At 38.5% G+C, this 20,072-nt stretch overlaps 2 protein-coding genes across 6 annotated transcripts in view; one reads left to right on the forward strand and one right to left on the reverse strand.

Annotated features, from left to right (window-relative positions):
- GFM2 (GTP dependent ribosome recycling factor mitochondrial 2) overlaps positions 1-20,072 on the forward strand; it is a 52,874-nt gene that overhangs the window by 17,548 nt on the left and 15,254 nt on the right. For 2 of the 5 annotated variants that reach the window (XR_006281739.1, XR_006281738.1), the window contains exons 12-21: positions 2,712-2,860; positions 3,950-4,090; positions 4,176-4,275; positions 4,699-4,888; positions 6,255-6,331; positions 6,940-7,078; positions 7,243-7,428; positions 9,856-9,971; positions 11,599-11,781; positions 12,219-12,768. Coding sequence is in view for 3 of the 5 variants with exons in the window: in XM_038403612.2 (XP_038259540.1) it covers positions 2,712-2,860; positions 3,950-4,090; positions 4,176-4,275; positions 4,699-4,888; positions 6,255-6,331; positions 6,940-7,078; positions 7,243-7,428; positions 9,856-9,971; positions 11,599-11,781; positions 12,219-12,347 (1,410 nt within the window). In the remaining 2 variants the exon portion in view is untranslated. Of the gene's footprint in view, positions 1-2,711; positions 2,861-3,949; positions 4,091-4,175; positions 4,276-4,698; positions 4,889-6,254; positions 6,332-6,939; positions 7,079-7,219; positions 7,429-9,855; positions 9,972-11,598; positions 11,782-12,218; positions 12,845-20,072 lie in introns of those variants that run through there. The other 3 variants (XM_038403612.2, XM_043515329.1, XM_043515332.1) reach the window with 2 other exon arrangements.
- Positions 8,335-20,072, reverse strand: part of HEXB (hexosaminidase subunit beta) — a 31,477-nt gene continuing 19,739 nt past the window's right edge. Inside the window, exons 11-14 of the mRNA XM_043515335.1 lie at positions 19,590-19,764; positions 18,708-18,798; positions 17,788-17,892; positions 8,335-14,164 (exon numbers count right to left, since the gene is read on the reverse strand). Coding sequence (XP_043371270.1) covers positions 14,101-14,164; positions 17,788-17,892; positions 18,708-18,798; positions 19,590-19,764 — 435 coding nt within the window. The 3' untranslated portion in view covers positions 8,335-14,100. The remainder of the gene's footprint in view (positions 14,165-17,787; positions 17,893-18,707; positions 18,799-19,589; positions 19,765-20,072) is intronic.

The raw sequence follows: 20,072 nt of genomic DNA on the forward strand, positions 1-20,072 counted from the left end.
AATAAATAAATAAATAACTGTTTAAATTTCAGACGAAAGCTACCATAGCCAGCTGTAGATCATGTGAAGAAGTTTTTCCTTTTGTTTGGTACCAAAGCATTAAGCCAGTTTAGATGGTGATTAAAGTGCTGTGAATTTAACAAGCAGTGTTGTACTCAAACTGTATAATGTAAGGATTTCATCTGATATTGCTATTAGAAAAGGAGTACTTGTGGCACCTTAGAGACTAACAAATTTATTTGAGCATAAGATTTTGTGAGCTACAGCTCACCATGAAAGCTTATGCTCAAATAAATTTGTTAGTCTCTAAGGTGCCACAAGTACTCCTTTTCTTTTTGCGAATACAGACTAACACGGCTGCTACTCTGAAACTTGATACTGCTATTGAATCTGATTCTCAAACATGTTGGACGCAATTAATAAAAATAAGTTAATTTGATCATGGGTGATTTTTGTTTAAAGTTATCTGGATATTGGAGGAAGAGGCTAAGGAAGGGAAAATAGAACATCCTATGCAGCGGGCCAGTTTCCACTTTGAACAGGTCTGGATTTACACCAGTGTAATTGAGAGCAGAATCTAGTTGGTGTGAATTGATGGGATGTTCAAACATCCCAGAATGGATGTCTTACACACAGCCCCTTGATTGACTTTCCCCTTTAGGGGATGGGGGAAAATAGTGACAGCCTTATTACCATTTATTATTACCACCACCACCTTAGTGCGCCTATGGGGCCCTCGTCATAGCCCAGGACCATGTTGGGCTAGGTGCTTTATAAATACACAACAAAAAGATGGTCCTTGCCTTGTGTGACTTTTGTTGTTATTCTGAAGTCATGGGGTCTGGGGCCCAGGGGCTCTTATCTGTTGCAGCACCTAAACATGCAGTTGTTTTACAGTCTGATCCATAGCCTGTTGGAGTCAGAGGAAAGACTCCAATGGGCTTTGGATCAGGCTCTTGGAGGAGGCTACTGATTTTGAACAATTTTGTTACCTTGATGTGAGTTTTGGACAACTTTATTTAAAGTAGTTTGAAATACTTTCTAACCTTCCTGAGATCAAATACAGACCTTTAAAATGTAAGGAAAGCAATTAAAATGTGGGGCTCAGTATTGTCACTTTTTTGTCATATTCCAACAGAAAGGTTAACTGTTAAAATCAAAACGAGCCAGGGTGGAGCAATTTTAAATCAAGATCATTTTATTTCTATTTTTTATTTTAATATCAGGGATATAAATCAGTGTGAGGCTTTGTAGTAAAAATTAAAATAAAGCTAATTGTAAAATTTGTGCTATTGCAACTTTAGATTAGAATTAATAATGAACTACATTATAAAGTCTGTGGATTTTTTTTTTTTTAAGCCACTGCAGAATATCTTACTGAGGCTTTTAAAACTGCTATAGGCAAAAAGCAAAATATTGAAAATCAAGAACCTGACACTGTAACAGTGAACCAGGTACACAACTTTGCTCATACAAATAGCCCTATTGACTTCAGTAGGACTTCTTATGTGCTTAGAATTACACATGTACATAAGTGCAGCGTCAGGAACTAAAATTGTATTTAAAATAAAAAAAAAATTCTCCCCAAAAATATTTCACTTCAAAACAGATTGCTTCATTGTTCACATTGAAAGGTTATTTAGATTTTCACTAAGTAATTGTGAACTTGCTTTGTACAAACATACCAAATTTTTCAAAAACAGGAGTCTAAAGTTAGACTCCTAAGCTCATATTTAGGCATCTCTACAGGTAAGGTTTTCAAAAGTACCTAATGGTATGTCTGCACGGCAAAAAAAGGACTCATGGCAGCAAGTCACAAAGCCCAGGTCAACTCAGAGCCCTATGGGGGTAAAAAAAGGTGTGTAGATGCTTAGGCTAGAGCCTGGGCTCCGAGCCTGAATGTCTACACATGGGTATCTTTAGATCCATAGGACGAACCTCACAAGCCTGCGTCAGTTGATTCAGACTCTGAGACATGCTGCCATGGATTTCCCACTCCCACTTCTCTCCTTCCCTCTCCCGCCCACCCTGGTAGTTGTACCCTAAGTGACTCAGGAGCATAAGTTCCATTTGACTTCAAACCGCAAACCCTGGTGAAAGGAGTATAGCCTGTCTGAAGCATGTCCACTTTCACTTTCTTCACTTGTGAAAGTCATGATCTCATTTATTTTTGTTGGCAAGTACAGTATTGGGCTATTTGCATGTCAGTTTTGTGTTTGAGTGTATGGTGTTCTCACCGTAAGACTGTAATAATGGCCTTGGACTTGTTTTTTTCAGGGCAGATGAGCACTTTTTCTATGAAATTTCTCAGAAAAAAAATCAAACTAAAGAAAGAAACCAGCAGAACACATCCACTTCAGTAATTTAAGACTACAAAATGGAAATATAATAAAGAACTAGCAACATATAAATAAAAGAAATCTGATTTAAATTAAGAAATTGTTTAAATTTTAAACAGGATTTTTAAAAATCATGATTTTTGTGCATCCAGAAACCACCTGATTTGTAATCTACGGTTACTACAAATTATAGGTGTGGTTCTGTGAGGACAAATTCCCATTTAAATCAGTGAAAGGCTCATGTGTGGAGGGTTTCTGGAATTGTGCCTTAATTTTCCTCACTACTTCTCTGTAGTCTTCTTCTTTTTTTTTTTTTTTTAAAGGCTAAGTCATAAATAAATGAATTGAAAATACTCTTTTCTGCTCTTGCAGTTACAATCTGCTGTACGTAGAGTAACACTGGCACAGAAAGCAGTACCTGTGTTCTGTGGAAGCGCATTGAAGAATAAAGGAGTACAGCCTTTACTGGATGCCATTACTATGTACTTACCTGCACCTAATGAGCGTTCGTATGACTTTCTGTAAGTGTAATGAGAAGATAAAGTGATTTAACAACTGTTTGGGAAAATGAATTGGTAAAATTACAAGGAGAAAATGTAGAATAAAGTAGAATTGTTTGTGATTTCCAAAATTGGGGTATTTTTTTTTAAAGTATTGAGAGGTTTTTTTATCCAGTAGGAATGCTATTTTACACAGGGTATAACACTAAGATGTGCAGTCATAAAAATATATTTGAGTACTGAAGCTACTTGGTCAGTACTATCCAAAGAATCTGTGTATATTTTTTGACTGCAAAATGTGTTGTTTAGTCATAATTTATAGCTGTAAACCACCTTTCATCTGTGGATTCAGGCGTTTTACAAAGGTGGGTGAGTATTATTTCTCCGTTTTATAGGTGACTTGCCAAGGTTATGCAGTGTGTTAGCAATGAAGCTGAAAATAAAAGCTAGGTCTCTTCCCTGTATCGTTCTCTAATTGCTGTTACTCATAGTTTAACACAAAAAAAGGGGGGGGGGGGGGAGGGAGAGAAGTAGGTAAGCCCATTCCTTAACTGATTTGTCTGAGTGAACTGCTCCTATTTCAAAGCTAAGTGCATTTAAAAGCCATACATGTGAATTATTATTTCATGGTCTTCCAGGTTTGATGCTTTTGAACTGGTGCATTCTGGTTGTTAATAGGAGCAATCATTGACTAGGCACTGTTATGAAGGAGCCTGAAGTACTCCAAGATGACCTTCCTGCAGAGCACAAAGGGCCTTGCATGAGCCACCTTCTGTTCTTAATTTCACCTCAAAAAAGTATCTAACGTTCACCATACTCCTGCAAAGCCCAGTAGGGGACATCTCTAATATCCACTGATTTAAATCATATTTTAGCACAGCTATTTTTACTGTTAATGGGACTACCTAGAGTAATCCTAATTGTGTAAATTTATATGCTGTAAAAATAAAAAAAAATCTGCCTCTGAATTAATAGTTACAAATACGAAACACACGGTATCTTAAATGAGTGGAAATGTAAATGAAACTGGAATTAGGTTGTTTTTGGTTTTGTTTTTTGTTAATGAGTTGTATGAGGTTGCTCTTCTGATTCATTGGTTATGTTTTACAGGCCATGGTACAAAGATGACTTGTGTGCCCTGGCATTTAAAGTTCTTCATGATAAACAACGTGGGCCATTAGTTTTTATACGCATTTACTCGGGCACAATGAAACCTCAATCAGCTGTGTATAACATCAACAAAAATTGCATGTGAGTAGGAGTGAGATGAGAGATGTTCATTGAAACATTGGCATTTGTATTTGAGTAGTAGATAACATGAGTAATTCATTTGCAGAGAGAGAATGAGTCGCCTTCTGCTGCCTTTTGCTGACCAGCAAATAGAAATACCTTCACTAATGGCTGGCAATATTGCCCTTACTGTTGGGCTGAAACAGGTAAAGGAAGACATTTGATTCTCAAGAGTTTTATTTGAAAAGCTACTCACCACATAAATATGAGATACAAGATCACGTTTTCTTTTAGTTTCAAATATTTTTAGCTTTTAATGTTATAAAATATTTAAATTCACCGTATTTCAGTTATTTTTTATACATGTAGTTGCTCTATTTCTTCTGTTTTCTGTATATGTTGTGTCTTTTAAAAATACAGTCACTTTGGCATAGAAGAACTACTAAAAACTCAGCTGGTGCTGAACAGACAGCTATGTAATTAGAGCTTCTGATGTCCTTCTGAATCTGGTTTCAATTTAATTATCCAAAGAGAACCTACAGTAATTACTTAGTTTTTATCATGAAGAACATTAAAAAAACAATTATTTTCAGACAACCTGATGTCATTTGATGTTTGGCATACTTTAGAGTGCCACTGGAGACACCATTGTTTCATCAAAGGCGTCTGCTCTGGCTGCAGCCTGTCGATCTGGAAGAGAGGTTGGGAGAAAGCCTGGCGGTAATAGTGAAGTAGAAAGCCTTTTATTAGCTGGCGTAGAGATCCCCGAGCCAGTCTTCTTTTGTACAATAGAACCACCTTCGATGTCCAAACAGCCAGGTACAAAGCAGTTTTAGAGCTATACTATACCATACCCTTGATCTGTGCATGTGCATACAGTTGATATAATTGAATTGCATGCATGGATCAGTAACACAATAAGATCCTTAATGATTTTGCATAAGTGCTAAATTTTATAATTTGAGTGTGCTTTGCTACTATTCTTTTCATGGTTTTTTTAGTCAACTCTAAAGATTAGATGATTTGGTTCTTACCTCATTTTGGAAGGTGGGAGAGCTGCACTTTTGTCTTCCTACATCCATTCCCACTTGCACAGTTAGCTTTGTGATATCCAGCCTTTTGCTGAGAGAGCAGGATATTGTAGTGTGTGCAATATGTTTGAATGAAAGTACATTTCCAAGTCTAGGTACTTTCTCCAGTCAGCACTATCCACAACCCTCTGTGGCCTTTATCTCCACTGATCAGGAGTCTGGAAGTCACTTACCACAATTCACCCACAGAACACTGCCTCTTTCATAGACATCTTTCCGAGAACCTGATGGGCATCTTTGGATCTTTGATTCTGGAAACCCTCTTATCTCTCTCCTTAGCCCAACAGAGCCTAGATTTGTTGACCATCAGGACTTATAGCACGTCCATCTGATCTCCTGGATTCTAGTGGAATTGGAGGGAAGGGGTGCAGAATGATTGAGTGGATTGTCTGGGTATTGATCCTTTTATTACAAAGTGCATAAACAAGTCAAAATTATTAATTTATTACTTTATTTTTGGAGTTGCTGTCTTCTAGTAATTAGAGCAGAGGATGGGGAGTCAGGAGATCTAGTTTGTATTTTGAACTCCAAAGCTGACTCACATTGAAGTCGGAGGCAAATCATTTAATTTTTGTGCGTCAGTGTCCCCATCTGTAAAATGGGGATATTTACCCATCTTGGTAAAGTGCTTTCAGATTCTCTGAGGAGCTATAGAAGTGCCAAATATTACTTTGACAAGAGGCATTTTTTTAAAAACTTGTATACCAGTTACTTTATTACACCTTCTTAACTCAGTAACCCATTACTTTGAAATGAGGCAAACTATAGTTCTATACTTTTCTTGTAAAGGCTGCCTTGAAAAGGTTATACTTTGTGCATGGGGTAAAGAAACCAACTTCTTCAGTTACCAAAGCACTTTGTCTGGTGTCAGATGCCTCAGATAACTGGAGACTGTCAGAGCTGAGAATTATCTCTGACTACAGTTGATTTCTAGTGTCTGAATATTATGGTCAAAACCTTTTCTTGCATGACTCTACAAGACCACTGAGGATAGAATCTGATCCTATGGGTGAACACTTCAGATCGCTACTCATAGCTAGTTACAAGTTACTAATATCTTTTTATATATAGCAATATTTGTTATTTATACACAGACTTGGATAATGCATTGAACTGCCTTCAGCGTGAAGATCCAAGTTTGAAAGTGAAGATAGATCCTGATACTGGACAAGTAAGATTGTCGATACATTGCTGACTTAAACTTAGTTCCCTAATTCCTATAGTTATAAGCAGTTATTTCAGAGTTCTGAGATCCTTCGGTGAAAGGTACTATAAATGGTGTTCACATTATAAATGCAATAAGTATTGTGTGTCTGATCAGATTAAAATGAAATCCTATAAACATAACCCACGGAGGAAGAGAGATTGTAAGCTCACCTTCCTTGTTTATGCTCTGTAAATACCATATTTCTTATCAATCCTCTTTTTTTCTATACTCTAAAAGCAAGTTCAAACGGTCTTTAAATTTCAAAACTAATATAGGATGGCCTTTATTGCAATAGCATCAGCAACAATTACCATCTCCACTTAAGTGTTTTTTACACTTAAGTATTACCCAAAACAATACTTCCTAAAGTTTTCTTGATCCTACTTGTAATATCTGGGCTTTTTATGGAATTTTTAAAACTTTCTTAAAATGTGAACAGTACAGTATGTATAAGCCAATTCCTAGTATAAATAGTGCATCCCAAAGATTCCCATCTGTGTCTGCATATAAGCATGAGTGTGAATGTTTACTTTTTCTCTCACTTTTTTAATTCAATTCACTTCTTTAACTAGACTGTTCTCTGTGGCATGGGAGAGCTGCACATTGAGATTATTCATGACCGAATCAAACGGGAATATGGCATTGAGACCTATCTAGGACCCCTTCAGATAGCATATAGAGAAACCATCCTAAACTCGGTCCAAGCCACAGGTAACGTGAAAGAATACAGAGAATATTAGTTTTCTGTCCTTGCAACTTGTTTACTTACTCATTTTTAAATGGTCTTCTAATGACGTGTCTAGTTAACATTAACTTTTAGATGATGTGTGGAGCATATTAACTGTTTCTCAGATATGTCCTTCATTTTACCATAGATACGTTGGACAGAACGATAGGAGATAAACGGCACTTGGTGACCATCCAGCTGGGAGTAAGACCATGGGTAGGAGAGAGATCATCAGTAACACCAGTCATTGAATATGCTGACAATTTCATGGAATCACTTCAGAAAGACATTCAAGAAGCTATAGAAAATGGAATTAACAGTTCATATCTTCAAGGTAAAGAAACCATTATGACAGCCAAATTTTTGTAGGTATATGAATAAAATTTCACATTAGAAGTTACATGGTCTGAGTGCTATTAGCAAGGCTAAGGTTTTGTCATGGATATTTTTAGTAAGTCATGGACAGGTCACAGGCAGTAATCAAAAATTTACAGAAGCCCGTGACCTGTCCATGACTTTGACTAAAAATATACCTGACCAAACGGGAAAGGAAGAGGGTCCAGTGCCCACAGCTGTTGGTACTCTGGGTTCTTCCCACCCCTGCACCTAGTGGTGGCTGGGATCTCTGGGGTCCCCATGCCGCCTGCAGTGGCTGGGAGCTGCATGGGGGTTACCAGCTGACCGGTCTAGCCCGACTGCCCCAGGGTTGAAGTGGAAAATGTCACAGAGGTCTCTGGAAGGCACGGATTGCGAGACTTCCGTGACATAATTGTAGCCTTAGCTATTAGAAAGAAGGGCTGCTTCTTAGCCAGAAAACTAAAATGTATCATGGTAGCACTATTAAAATGACAGGGGCAAAAGTAAATTTTCAGAATTCCTTCAACTTCCACAGAATGTGCTGAATGCCCCTTTACTCAGACTCGGGGGAAAATTTGGCATATTTTTAAAATTCCACTTTTTTTCTTCCTCTTGGGTATCTCGATATTGAACCCCACTTTGATTTGACTCCATATCCAACATGATGCCCCAGAGTGTATTATTCTTATGATATTCCATAAACAATGTTGGTGTGATGAAACTGACCTGTGGGGTGGGAGGCAGTCATGAAAATGCCATATTTTTGCCATATTATCTGACTTGTTTTGCATGGGTTCAAATATATATTATATTAGCTGAAGGTGTAAAATAAAAAGCTTTGCCTAACTGCATAATATAGGCGCTTTAAAAAAAAAAAAAAAAAAAAGGCATTAAACTGTTGCTCTATAACTTCATTCTGTGTTACCATGTTGGTTGGTGTTTCTCACCATCTCTGACATGCACTGTGAAGTTAACAGAAATCTCAGTCTCTGAAACCTCCTTGGCCAGCACATCAAAGTGGGGGGTTCCAGTGAAGTTTCTTTGTACTGCTAAGATATTTGGTTCAGGACATCATGGAAAACACAAATCAGGAAATGGAGTGAAAGGGCAGTGTGAGGCAGAAGGGAAAATAAGAAATAATGGGGAAAAAGGAGTGTAGCAGTCATAATGCAAAAGAGAGCACAGCACAAATTCAGAGAAAATGACAGAGGGCTAATGTAGCTCTGAATCACTGATTCAAATCCAGCCCATTGCCCAGTAAGTAACTGCAAATAATAATCATCTGAAGTTCAAATATGGACAAAACATCAGACTCGTCAGACACATTGTACTGATTGATTATTGGTATTCAGTTTTATTACTAACAATCTCTTGACATCACAAAACAACATTAACTATACTCTTACTATATAAGTTAATAACATGGCCAAATTGCTCTTTACTATAGGAAAGTCAGTGGGAAGATGTGGCGGTAAGGGGAGAAAAACTCTGGATGGAAAACACTGTAGAGTTTTTCCCATAATATTTTGATGGGGACAGAGTTTGCTCCGCACTCCTGGCATGAAATAAGCCACCTGCTGGTTTCAGAGCCCCACTATCAGGGCCTACCTGACGTGTGTCTTCCTCAGGCATACATCCTCTCACTTAAATGGGAGTTGCAGAAAAGGTGCTCTGGTCATAATACCTCCTTTTGGGACTGCTGGACTGTGGGGTGGGGTTGTTTTGTTTTCCCCAAGTCCTGTCCTTACCCATTCTGGGCCTCTGCCTATTCCCCCACACAGTTCCATGTTTTGCTAAGAATGCTCTTCAGGATTTGGGAAGGGAAGAAAATGGTGCCATGGAGGCAGCTGACCTCACTCCAGAAGAGTTAAAAATCTACATTTGGATCAGGAAGTCAGCCGTTGCCCTTAGTTGTTATAACAATTTATTAAAAAAGTGGTATGGTGGTACATCTGTTTTTGATTAACATGAATGTCATTACATCTTTAATCATAATTAAATGTTCTCTCTCTTTATGAAGACACTTTAGCAGTCAAGTCTATTCTGAAAATGATTTCTTTTTTCTTCTGTAAGATTAATTTGGTCCACTTTTTTTTGTTTCTATAATGCACTCTGGGAACATCAGAGACCTAATTCTGGCAAATGTTGCTTATGCTGTTGACCAAGAGGGATAATAAACCACAAGACTACATTATGATTTGCCTATCTGCCCCTTTTGGCAAAGTTGGACAATGATAAAATGATGGTTAGAGCACGAAATAAAACAAATAACTTGTCTACTGAGTAGGTCAGAGGGGATGTCAGACCCTTCAGGTTAATCCCAAAATACTTTTTCCATAACTTAATAATATGAAAAATGACATGAAACATTGTAATGCTAACACATTGTTTGTTCTTTGTCTAGGACCGCTCCTAGGATTCCCAGTTCAGGATGTAGCAGTGATTTTGTATTCCATGACCATGCACTCTGAAACTTCCCTGACTATGATTTCTGCTTGTGTTTCTCGTTGTATGCAAAAGGTATAATGCAACTACAGTGCAGTTTCATGGGAAAATATGATGGTGCATATTTTAGACAAAAATGCAGCCTTTAGGAAGATGGCAGAGATGTGTGCACCTTATTACTTGTTCAGAAACATATACAACACTCACAACATAAGGAATGTCTTGAATCTTCCTTTTTCCCTTGTTTGATGTCCTTCAGAATTTTGATTGTCACCTCTAGCCAGGTAGCTTCCAGCAAAATATTTAAACTCCTCCAGGTGTACATATAGGTCTTTAGTCTTTCATGTTGAAAATCAACATAATTTTCTTTACATCTGGAGGGCTGTTTACCTTGGGAATATTTGGATTTTATCATTGTGTTCTCTTGGCAGTTTTTGTGATCTGCGTTATATTTTGCATAGATTTAAGATATACTCTCAGTTACTTCTTATGTAGTGTCACATTATTTGTCTTTACTTTCCATCAGGAGTGTGTTCCCTGTAGCTTCTACTTTCTCTGCCCATTATTAATTCACACATCCTATTGGAATCTTTCTTATTAATCCTAAAAAATCAGTTCTGAATTTGTACTGATCTTGTGCACTTTAGTGTCTGTACTTTAGTGGCATGTACCACTTTCCAGCTTTGTATGTAGCCATGTATACAGTTGCTGTCAGCTGAAAAATGAAACTTTTTTTGCTATGGGCTTTGTAATGCATTCTTGGTAAAATTGGCTCTAGTGCTTAAAACTCGGTGTGAGCTATTGAAGTGCATAACACCATTGCCTGTGATTACAGCACCAGTAGTTTTTTTTTGCAAACTATTTTAGATATCTAGAGTATGATAGGTAGCGTATCAAATAAAATTGTATAATCAATAGGAATAAAATAAGCTCTTTAACACCCCCTTCGGGAGCCCCCAGATTATAGCAGATTGCACTGTGGGAATATTCACTCAGCTTTTTGGCATCAATCCTTACCCTTTTGTGTGGTGTTACCTGGGTTGAATTAGTTAAGAATTGGAGATTATATGTAATATGGCTTGTTGCATGGAGCGAAGTCCGGCACTTTCTTGGGTTTACTAAGCTCCTCTGTAGCCTATATTTTTTCCTGTCAAAATATTTTTGTCCCTTTTAGCCTTGGTCTCGTGGGTCAATATTACCCTATTCCAAAGTGAGGTACTGTACCATTAATTTACAACATCTTGCTTTTTTTAAGCTTTAAAGCCTTCAATTTCAGCTACTTCGTTTCTTTTAACATATTAACTTGCAATAACCATTGTTTCATGTCACCATGTTTTGTTGTTCTCACTGAATCAAGGGATTCTTGATGTTTGTATACTTTTTTTTTTCCCTTAACACTTGGTGCTGGCATAATATAGTTTTCTACTGCTGTTGGGGGCTGAGACATGGCTGGAGGCCTCTTAGTAATAAATTGTTGTCATCTCTGGTTCATGTGTAGGGAAAGTGAGGTGTGCGGGTAGACACACAATTATCGGTATAGCATAGGTTTCCTTTTTCTCTGATCTAATATGCTCTGTAGGAACATACCCTAGGGGATGTAGGGATTATGAGACAGAAGTTAGTTTCATTATATAGTCCACACCATAGAAGAATTGCATTTTTAAAAGGGAGCCAAGGGTAACTTACTACTTTTCGATTTTAGGCTTTAAAGAAAGCCAGTAAACAACTGCTGGAACCCTTAATGAATCTGGAAATTACAGTGAGCGAAGAGCTCCTCAGCGCAGTGCTTGGTGACCTTGCGCAGAGAAGAGGCAGCATTCAGGAAATCCAAAATCGTCAGGATAACAAAGTAGTGGTTGCAGCTGTTCCCCTAGCAGAAATGATGGTATGTGGTGGCGATAATGATGAAAGCAAAGCAAAAATGGTGTGCCTGCCCATTTCTGATTCTTTTTGATATATGCAGTTGTTTTCACATGATGAAGTGAGGAACTGATATTTCTAATTTTGCTGAAGGTCTGGACTAAGATCTCGGGAGGATACAGTGTGGTTCATACAGCTATGAAAGAAAATGTCTCATCATTTATGTTGTACTGAACCAACACTTGTTTCTCTAATATTGGGAATATGGGTGAAAAATAGTGCATCTATTAAAAAAGGTAATGTTTACTGTATATTTTGTATTATGCTTGTGATAGTCTTTTCCCCAGCTGAATCACACTGTAGTAAATTAAACCAGGGCAGAAAGCTTTCTTTATCTACACCCAACCCTAAATTTATTTGATTATAGTACTTACATTTAAATATGGTTTGCTTTTTGTTTAGGGTTACTCAACAGTTCTGCGCTCTTTAACATCAGGCTCAGCAACTTTCACTTTGGAACTAGCCAGTTACCAAGCCATGAACATTCAGGAGCAAAGCGCACTGCTTCAGAAGAGGAGTGGGTTGGTGTGACCACTTTATTCCATGGGAGAACAATGAAGACCTGCTTTATTCTCACTAGAAAATGTTAGGGGAACTGTTTGCCAAGTATCCTCTTTCTGAAAAATGGGTGGGGTAAAGTGTGTGGGGTTAGAGCGGTCTTAAAATAACATGCTACAGCTGTCCAGTGGTAAGTGGCAAAGAAAAAAGTGCTGTGAAATCCTGGAATTTCCTTGTTTGCATGAAGGGAGTTAAACCAGAGATAACTAGAATTGACTGTTTTGATATCCACCATATTCCATGTACTACATGTCACATGCCTAACAGTTGGAACTGATACCTTACTGGAAGACAACATTCCAAATCCCCTACAAGAAATGATGGTGCAGCTCTTTCTGTGAAAGTGAGCACTACATGCAACTTACTGAATCATGTCAGAACTGTTTCACCTAAAGTATGTAGTAAGTAAAGTATGTTGTTTTTAAAACGTTTAATATTTCACATATAAAAGTAAACTTAACTATTGGCCACTCTGCTAGTCAGCGTCTTCTGTTGGTCTGGCTTCAACTGAACACTGAAAACTCCTACTTTAATTTAAGCTGAGCAAACAAGAATTACTTGCCTTAATGTTAGAATGTTGTATGGTACAGAGTAGGTAGCATATAAGGTGAGTGAGCCCTGTATCAGCTTAAAAGCTTATGTCTTTCGCTAACAGAAGTTGGTCCAATAAATGGCATTGCCTCACCCACCTTGTATCTCTAATATTCTGGGACCAACATGGCTATAGCAAATAGTAGTTTGGGCATCATGGTTTAACTACTGAAACAAATTTAGATAGAGGTAGAGTGAAGAATATTGTATAGGACAAAAACCTTTTGTGGAAAGGGGGAAATGTTGGTTAAGTGCAGGATCATTCCAAGATCTGTGCCCAATAATGCTATGCTTATTTAAAGGAAGAATTGTTTCTGCTGCTAGCATTATGTATTAAGTGCAAAGTCCAGCTTATACGAATCTGACCCTCAAGAGTAAATGAATGATTTACAGTAATGTACATCATATAGCCAGTCAACTCTGGGTCACTAGGGATCAGAACTTGTCTTCTTGAAATTGTCTAGTCTCATTCCAGTTCTCTGCCACCTCTGGGTTATTTGAGGTAGCAGACTAAGGATTGATTAGACACAGATAATGAACTACTTTCCTCTTCCCCTCATACTCTATCCAGAGTAGATTTGAGAAAGCTTTTTTGCTAACATAATACTTATACAGCTGTAACAGATTAAGTGCTTTATCAAAAGTGTACTGTTCATATCCCTTATGGTCACACATTTATATAAATAACTTGCCTTTACCACTTAATGCTAGTTTACTGTAAGCTCTGAGCCTCTAGGCACAGTGTTCTGTTGTCCTCTACTGCCTAACGTTGAGTGGTCTGTCATGCTCAAGGATTGTAGAGTGAAGAATTCCAGTTGACATCTATATGGATGGTGACATCTATGTCAAGTGCTGGGTAGCTGCCATTTGGAATTATACATGTTCAATAGGAATAAAACCTGCTACATACATACAGCATAACTCCACAGAGGTTTCAGTAAATGAGTCCTTGATTCTCTGTACATCTACTGTGATTTATTATTGCATTGGTATCAATTTTTATAGTTTTAAAACATCTCTGAAACTTCCAGCATTTCAGGATTTTTTTTTTCAGTGCAAATTTCAGGTGTTGAATGTGTAGATTCACTTCCCACAAAGACACTTCAGGTAATTCTGGAAAATCTTGCTGCAGCAGTTACAGGTCTCTAGCTTCATGATCACAATACCCAACAAACAGGGGTTCAGCTGCTATTCCACGTCTGTTAAAAGAAAAATTGTCTTATATCATGCATGTTTATATATAAGGAATTAGTAGTACAAATAGTAAGATGAGACAGTGCTAGCTTACAGAGCAAATTAGGCCCAAACAGTAGAAAATTTGTCAGTCAAGGCAATAAACTAATGGATGACTTACTGAGGGGATGAAAAGATGGCCCCGTTCTGAGCTTTAAAAGCTTAAAACTTATGAAGTATGCTACTGTTTGTGGTCTAACTAGAGATACTGGCATATTAGAAAATGGTCTCAAATGCCTAACTTATAGTGAATACTAAATCTTAGTACAGGGTGCGCCATACTGTTAAAGGATCTTCAGCATAGCCTTGTTGCCATTTGAAAACAAACAGCATGCAGGAGAATCATAAAAATAGACTACATTTTGCCTTTATATGTAGCTTTAGTTATTTTAGGCCAGTTTATAGTACAGCTGAACGAGACCCCGTCCCAGTATAGCATTAATGTCAGGTTCACTCAATTCCTCTTCAGTCTTTTAAGGCTATTCTAGTTTTTGGGCTAGCAGCCTGTGCAGGAAATAGCGAGGTCTTAAAATCAGACTTGATGGTGCAGTAGATCCTTGACGTCTACATAATCATTTAGTAATACTTGTGCAAATAAGATGTGGGTGCAGTATGGGTTGAAGAAAGTTGGGGGATGGGAAGTGGTGGTATTTATAATCTCTGCTAAAATGATCAATGGTACAATATTGTTGGCATCTAAATTAAGCTTCAAAGCTACAGTGAAAGAAATGGCATAGTCAATACGTCAGTCAAATCTTCCACACCTCTATGGCAGGTTTAATTGATTGTGCACTGACAGATTCTAGATAAAAGGCATGGCTCTCATCTCCCAACTCTGTGTGGAATGGGGGTCCAGCTATTCTGCTGCCAATCCTACAGGCCCATTGACTACAGCAGTAGCAGCTGTGGCTTCTGTTTTCCTACATGGGGAGTTATAGCTGTGGCTCTGAACAGTAGCCATTGCCCCTGTATCACCACTGCAACAGCAGTAAAGGCCTTGGTGTGGTGGTTTCCTTTGCTTGTTGAGGAGGGTAGGGCACCAATTGTCTTCAAGATACTGGCTTGCTCTAGCCTCAGCACTACATCAGGTCATCTTCTGAATAAGAAGGGCTGCAGCTTTTTCTTTTTAACTAAAGAGTCTGATACTGATACAGCCACCCAGAAAGTGCAGGAACAGTAAATAGCTAGGAACTACCTCAATTAAATCCCTGGTTAAGAGCATTTACAATGGTAGCTTTACTATTGGGAATTGTCAAGTCCTCCTCCCTCCAGCACTGTGGCATCTCAGCATGACCGTTAGTGGTAGAGTTTAAATTTGTTTAGATCATTTACATGGAGAAATAGTTGTGAGTAACCTCTGCATGGTCCCATTTGTGGGAGCTTCAGGCATGCTCTGTAAAAGCAGTCTGTGATGGGAACATTCAGCACAAGGTTGTAAGAAACTAGGTATGCCCTAGCCACCTCAGTTCCATTCTGAGGCTACCTGCAAGTATGGGACTTTCCCTTGAGGCCTGGAAAGCTTTTCAGTTTTCCCCCACCCACCACTGCACAGACAGCTAGAGCAGCCCAGAAGTGGAGCATTAGCAAAGACATCTCAAGAAACATAGAAGGGCAGCTTCAGTCCACAAATCCTTATTGCAGCAGGGCAAACAGGCTCACAGATGCTGCCTTTTGCGAGTATTTGTTTGAACCTCTTAGCATCTAAGACACTGCTGGAAGGACAGGTTAGTCTACTAAAGTGCTTAGGTCCTAATAAACTAGACTAGATTTAGAGACCCAAACTGGGTGAGGATAACCTTTCTCAAGAAAGGAAGGTCCCACCTCACATAGGCAGTGTGTAATTTAAGGCCATACACAAGCATTGTGTGATTTTTCCACGCACTTCCTTTTCAAAAAGTTGGGTTTTTTGCAGAGGGAAAGGAGGATGGTGGTAGTTTTTCCTTTGTGTTCACAGTTGGTTTATCCCCAGCAGGCAGGGGCTGATATGAGGAGTGCTGGGATCAAAAAATAACCCAGAAAGGGGCATCTCACTCTCCACTAGTCTAGTCCTGCTGTTGAGAGGTGGCTTTGTCTAAAATAAGATCTTTCAAGGTGAGGATTTGTATGCCAGCAAAATCCACGTAGGTTTGAAAAAGGAGGTTGAATCTACAGCACAATCACTACTGTTGACACAACCCAGCAACAGAATGAAGTTCCCTTTATCTGTGACACTTCTGCAGAAGTTTCATCTATGCCCACAACAGGTGATACCTGAACTTTTTATTTTCCAGTGTAAGTTTCCATCCTTATTCACCTGGCCTTAAAAAAAATGACAAGTTTCTCCAAACTCTAGTTTTTTGCTGCATTTGTTATCTCCTAGAGCATGTTTGTTATAAAGAAAAATAGTCAATCTGCGGCCATGCTATGCTGAGTGTTGGAGATAGTTCATTTTCCCCCTCATCCCTTTACAAGACCCTACTCAGAGCAAAGGTGGGATTCACTGTTAATAAGAGGAGGCACCTTAGATCTTTGGAGGAAAGGCATAAAGGCCCTCATTTAACTAAAAACTGTTTAAAAACATTTACTTTACCTGGAAACCCTTCTCTTGCCCCTCAACTTGATTTGTTTAAGTGAGGTTCAAATAAGTGTCCACACAAGGATTTACACTAGGTTAAGAGTTTAATTGATTTCAGGTTAAGCTAGTGCAACAGCGCATTCAGACTGGGCCTAATGTATGGTACTAATTGTCCAGAAGACTGTCCTTGGGGTATCAAGTTCCAACTGCTGGCTGTAGCTTTTGTTATCCCTGTCCTCTTACAGAGAGATTAGTTAGGACTCTTTACCTTTTTTAAAAAAAAAAAAAAAAAGGCATTCTTTCAGCATTTAGGCTAGCTTACTGAAAGGACATGTACTTCTGTGGTGGAGACACTAATTTCCAAATCTTGCCATTTGGATAATCTACTGTAGTTTTATGCTACGTATTGGCTGCATATCGTAAGCAGCAGGTAATAGGTGTTTATCTGTCCTCGATAGGTAAGGAAGAGTCTGAATCAGCCATAAAAAGGTTTAGAAATACCTGAAAATAATGTGCAGTGTATTTCAATCCCTAGATTTGTAGATAAATAAGGCAGCTACTGATCATCTTTCAGCAGTACTATTTTGGACTTTATACAAACTAGAGCATTCTTTTCAGAGGAAAAAGGCCAGAAATTTGTCACTACACATTTATCCTGAATTAGAACCCTCAGAGCAGGGAGATCTCTCTTTAGACCCATGACCTCCATGTATGTGACCTTGGCTGAGTGTTTGGTAGCATGAAGTAGTTTGTACAGATCCAATAGGTATGGCTTTTCTAGAAAGCTCCTGAAACTCAGTACATTTGATTGAGTGACTATGCAGAGGTACCACTAAGTAGAGAGATCTACGGTTATTGGTTAAGTAACTGTTCCATGCAAACCTTAGAATTGAAGATAGCAAGATCAATGCATTAAAACAAGACAGTGGATTGTTTTTAAATAAGCAATTTACCATCCTACTTAATAATTGATTGAAATTCATTAGTTCTAATGAATCATGGTGCTGAGGGTTACTCTAATTCCTGCTGTCTTACCTGAGCATGCGACAACGATGCTTCACTAGTCTGTTATAAGCATCCCCTATGTTAGTCACATTTTCACTGCTCCAGAGCCGCTCCCCAACAGCACTTGCTCGAGGCCTGTACAAAGACATTCAATTCAGTCTAAGAATTTATTCTATTTCCTAGAATAGAATGAATTTAATACTGGTGCTTAAGCCCAGGGGGAAGTTTTTCACACTGACCCTTATTAGCAATAAAGAAAGCTACAAAGCGCTACAGTGCCTTCAACATGCTCATAATACTTGCAGCTCTGCACTGCCAATGATTAATCAAATCTCATGCTTCAGCTGCTGCACCTGCAGAGATCAGGATGCAATTTTTTGCGATGCACAATTGGCTAGATGTAGGCTGGGTTTTTTAGCCTTCCTCTCAAGTATCAGGGACTGGCCACAGCTGGGTACAGGACATCTGATAGTGAGTCAGAGCTCTGAGGTGGTACAGAGAATCCTCTTTCTTTGATGCTTAGCTGGTGAGTCCTGTCCACATGCTCATGGTCAAACTGATTGCCACATCTGACTCAAGAAGGAATTTTCTCCCAGGTCAGCTTGGCAGGGACTTGGGGGATTTTCACTACCTCTGCAGCATGGATCACCTTCTCGGATCATCTGGGCATCTCACCTAATCCATCCCCAGGGATTAATGGCACCTCAGTGTTTCTTATTCTGCCTGTGGCATACAACCATTTAGTCAGAGGACAAATGCCATGTTGTGCTCTAATTATTGGGCTCAACCTGGACAACAGTGAAATTTAATGGCCTGTGATATGTAAATCAGACTTGAAGAGCTAATGGACCCTTCGGGCTTTAAATTCTAAATAGATTGTGGGATTAATTCAATACTCATGACAGTTAACATTTTCCAAAAAATCTGCACGTGATCAAGAAGTTCTCTACCATAATCTTGGTGTGAGGTTAGTTGCATCCACAAATTCTCCCCAAAGGCAGGCTTCTCCACCTATCACCAGCTTTTTCTGCTTTTCACACCCTGTATTCAAAACCACAAAAATAGCATGGAAATTAACTGTTCACTCCAAGTGCAGCTGACAGGCAGCTGCCGTACACTTCACCTTTGACAGCTGAATGTAGATTTTCCAAAAAACAAAAAAACAAACAAACAAAAACTCAGAACCCCTAATGTGCACTTTTAAGCATATCACAGCCATTAGATGTTTAACACAGTCTAGGGTAGGATCACAAATTTATCATGAACTAAATTAAGTCTTACATGTTAGTTAAGTTTCTGAAGCCATACTGAATCATTATGCATCATGAAGTGCACTCAAGTACCAGTAAATATTTGATTACATAAAAAGGGTAGGAAGTTAGGTGTATGGATGTGAAGACTTCAACTATGAAAAGCAGTTGCCTTTAAAAAGAACCCTAATTTGGCCATTATTGTGGTTCTCTTATGATGAATTTTGTGTTAGTTGGGGGACGTAAGAACATAATGCAAATAACTGCATATTTTTATATTGTATTAGTGACCCAGAAAGACAGCCACCTGGACACTTCCTCCCCCACCCCCAGACTTCAGAGCCCAAGCCACAACTTCAAAGTGCTGTCTGTACAGCTATTTTTGGAGTGGCAGTGTCAGCTCCTGTAGCCCAAGTCTATTGGCCCAGGCTGGGAGGATTGCTCCTAGAGGCTCCAAAATACTGTGTAGACATATCCTGTGTAGCCAATTGACTTTCATAAAAGAGATTCATGCACATAGAAAAGCCACATACAAGTAGTTATCCAAATAGAAATGAGTAATTTAAAAACAGTTTAACAAACCAATGAAGTTGAGTGGTTCAACGCTGTAGTATTTCTTCCAATCCTGTCCATAACTAATATAGTCTAGGTACCAGGGGGCTGCTAGGATAGTGGTGAACCCAGCTCCTGTTACACGGCTTAGTTCTACAGTATACAAACTCCCTATCCACACTTCAACTATTGTGTCAGGTTTTAGCTAGAAAAATAAGAAAACACACTAACATAAGTAAACGGCTACACATGATTTTGCAATTAGTTTAACCACTGAATACCTGAGTCTAGTTCCAAACAAAAGATTTGTTTTAGTAAGACCAGTATTTCAAAGATGTCAGATTTCCATTCCTTGGGTTTTTTTTTTTTTCCTACAGAAATGAGAGTATTCTCTAAAATTAAGTTCTTGGACTCGGTATATCAATGTGATTTTTTTTTTTATAATACATGTTCCAGACTTCATTTTGTTACAATCTCTTTTAAAAGTAAATGCCTTAGGGTTACTCTGGATGA

The sequence above is a fragment of the Dermochelys coriacea genome, chromosome 5 (assembly GCF_009764565.3).
Source record: "Dermochelys coriacea isolate rDerCor1 chromosome 5, rDerCor1.pri.v4, whole genome shotgun sequence".
Classification (NCBI taxonomy): Eukaryota; Metazoa; Chordata; order Testudines; family Dermochelyidae; genus Dermochelys; species Dermochelys coriacea.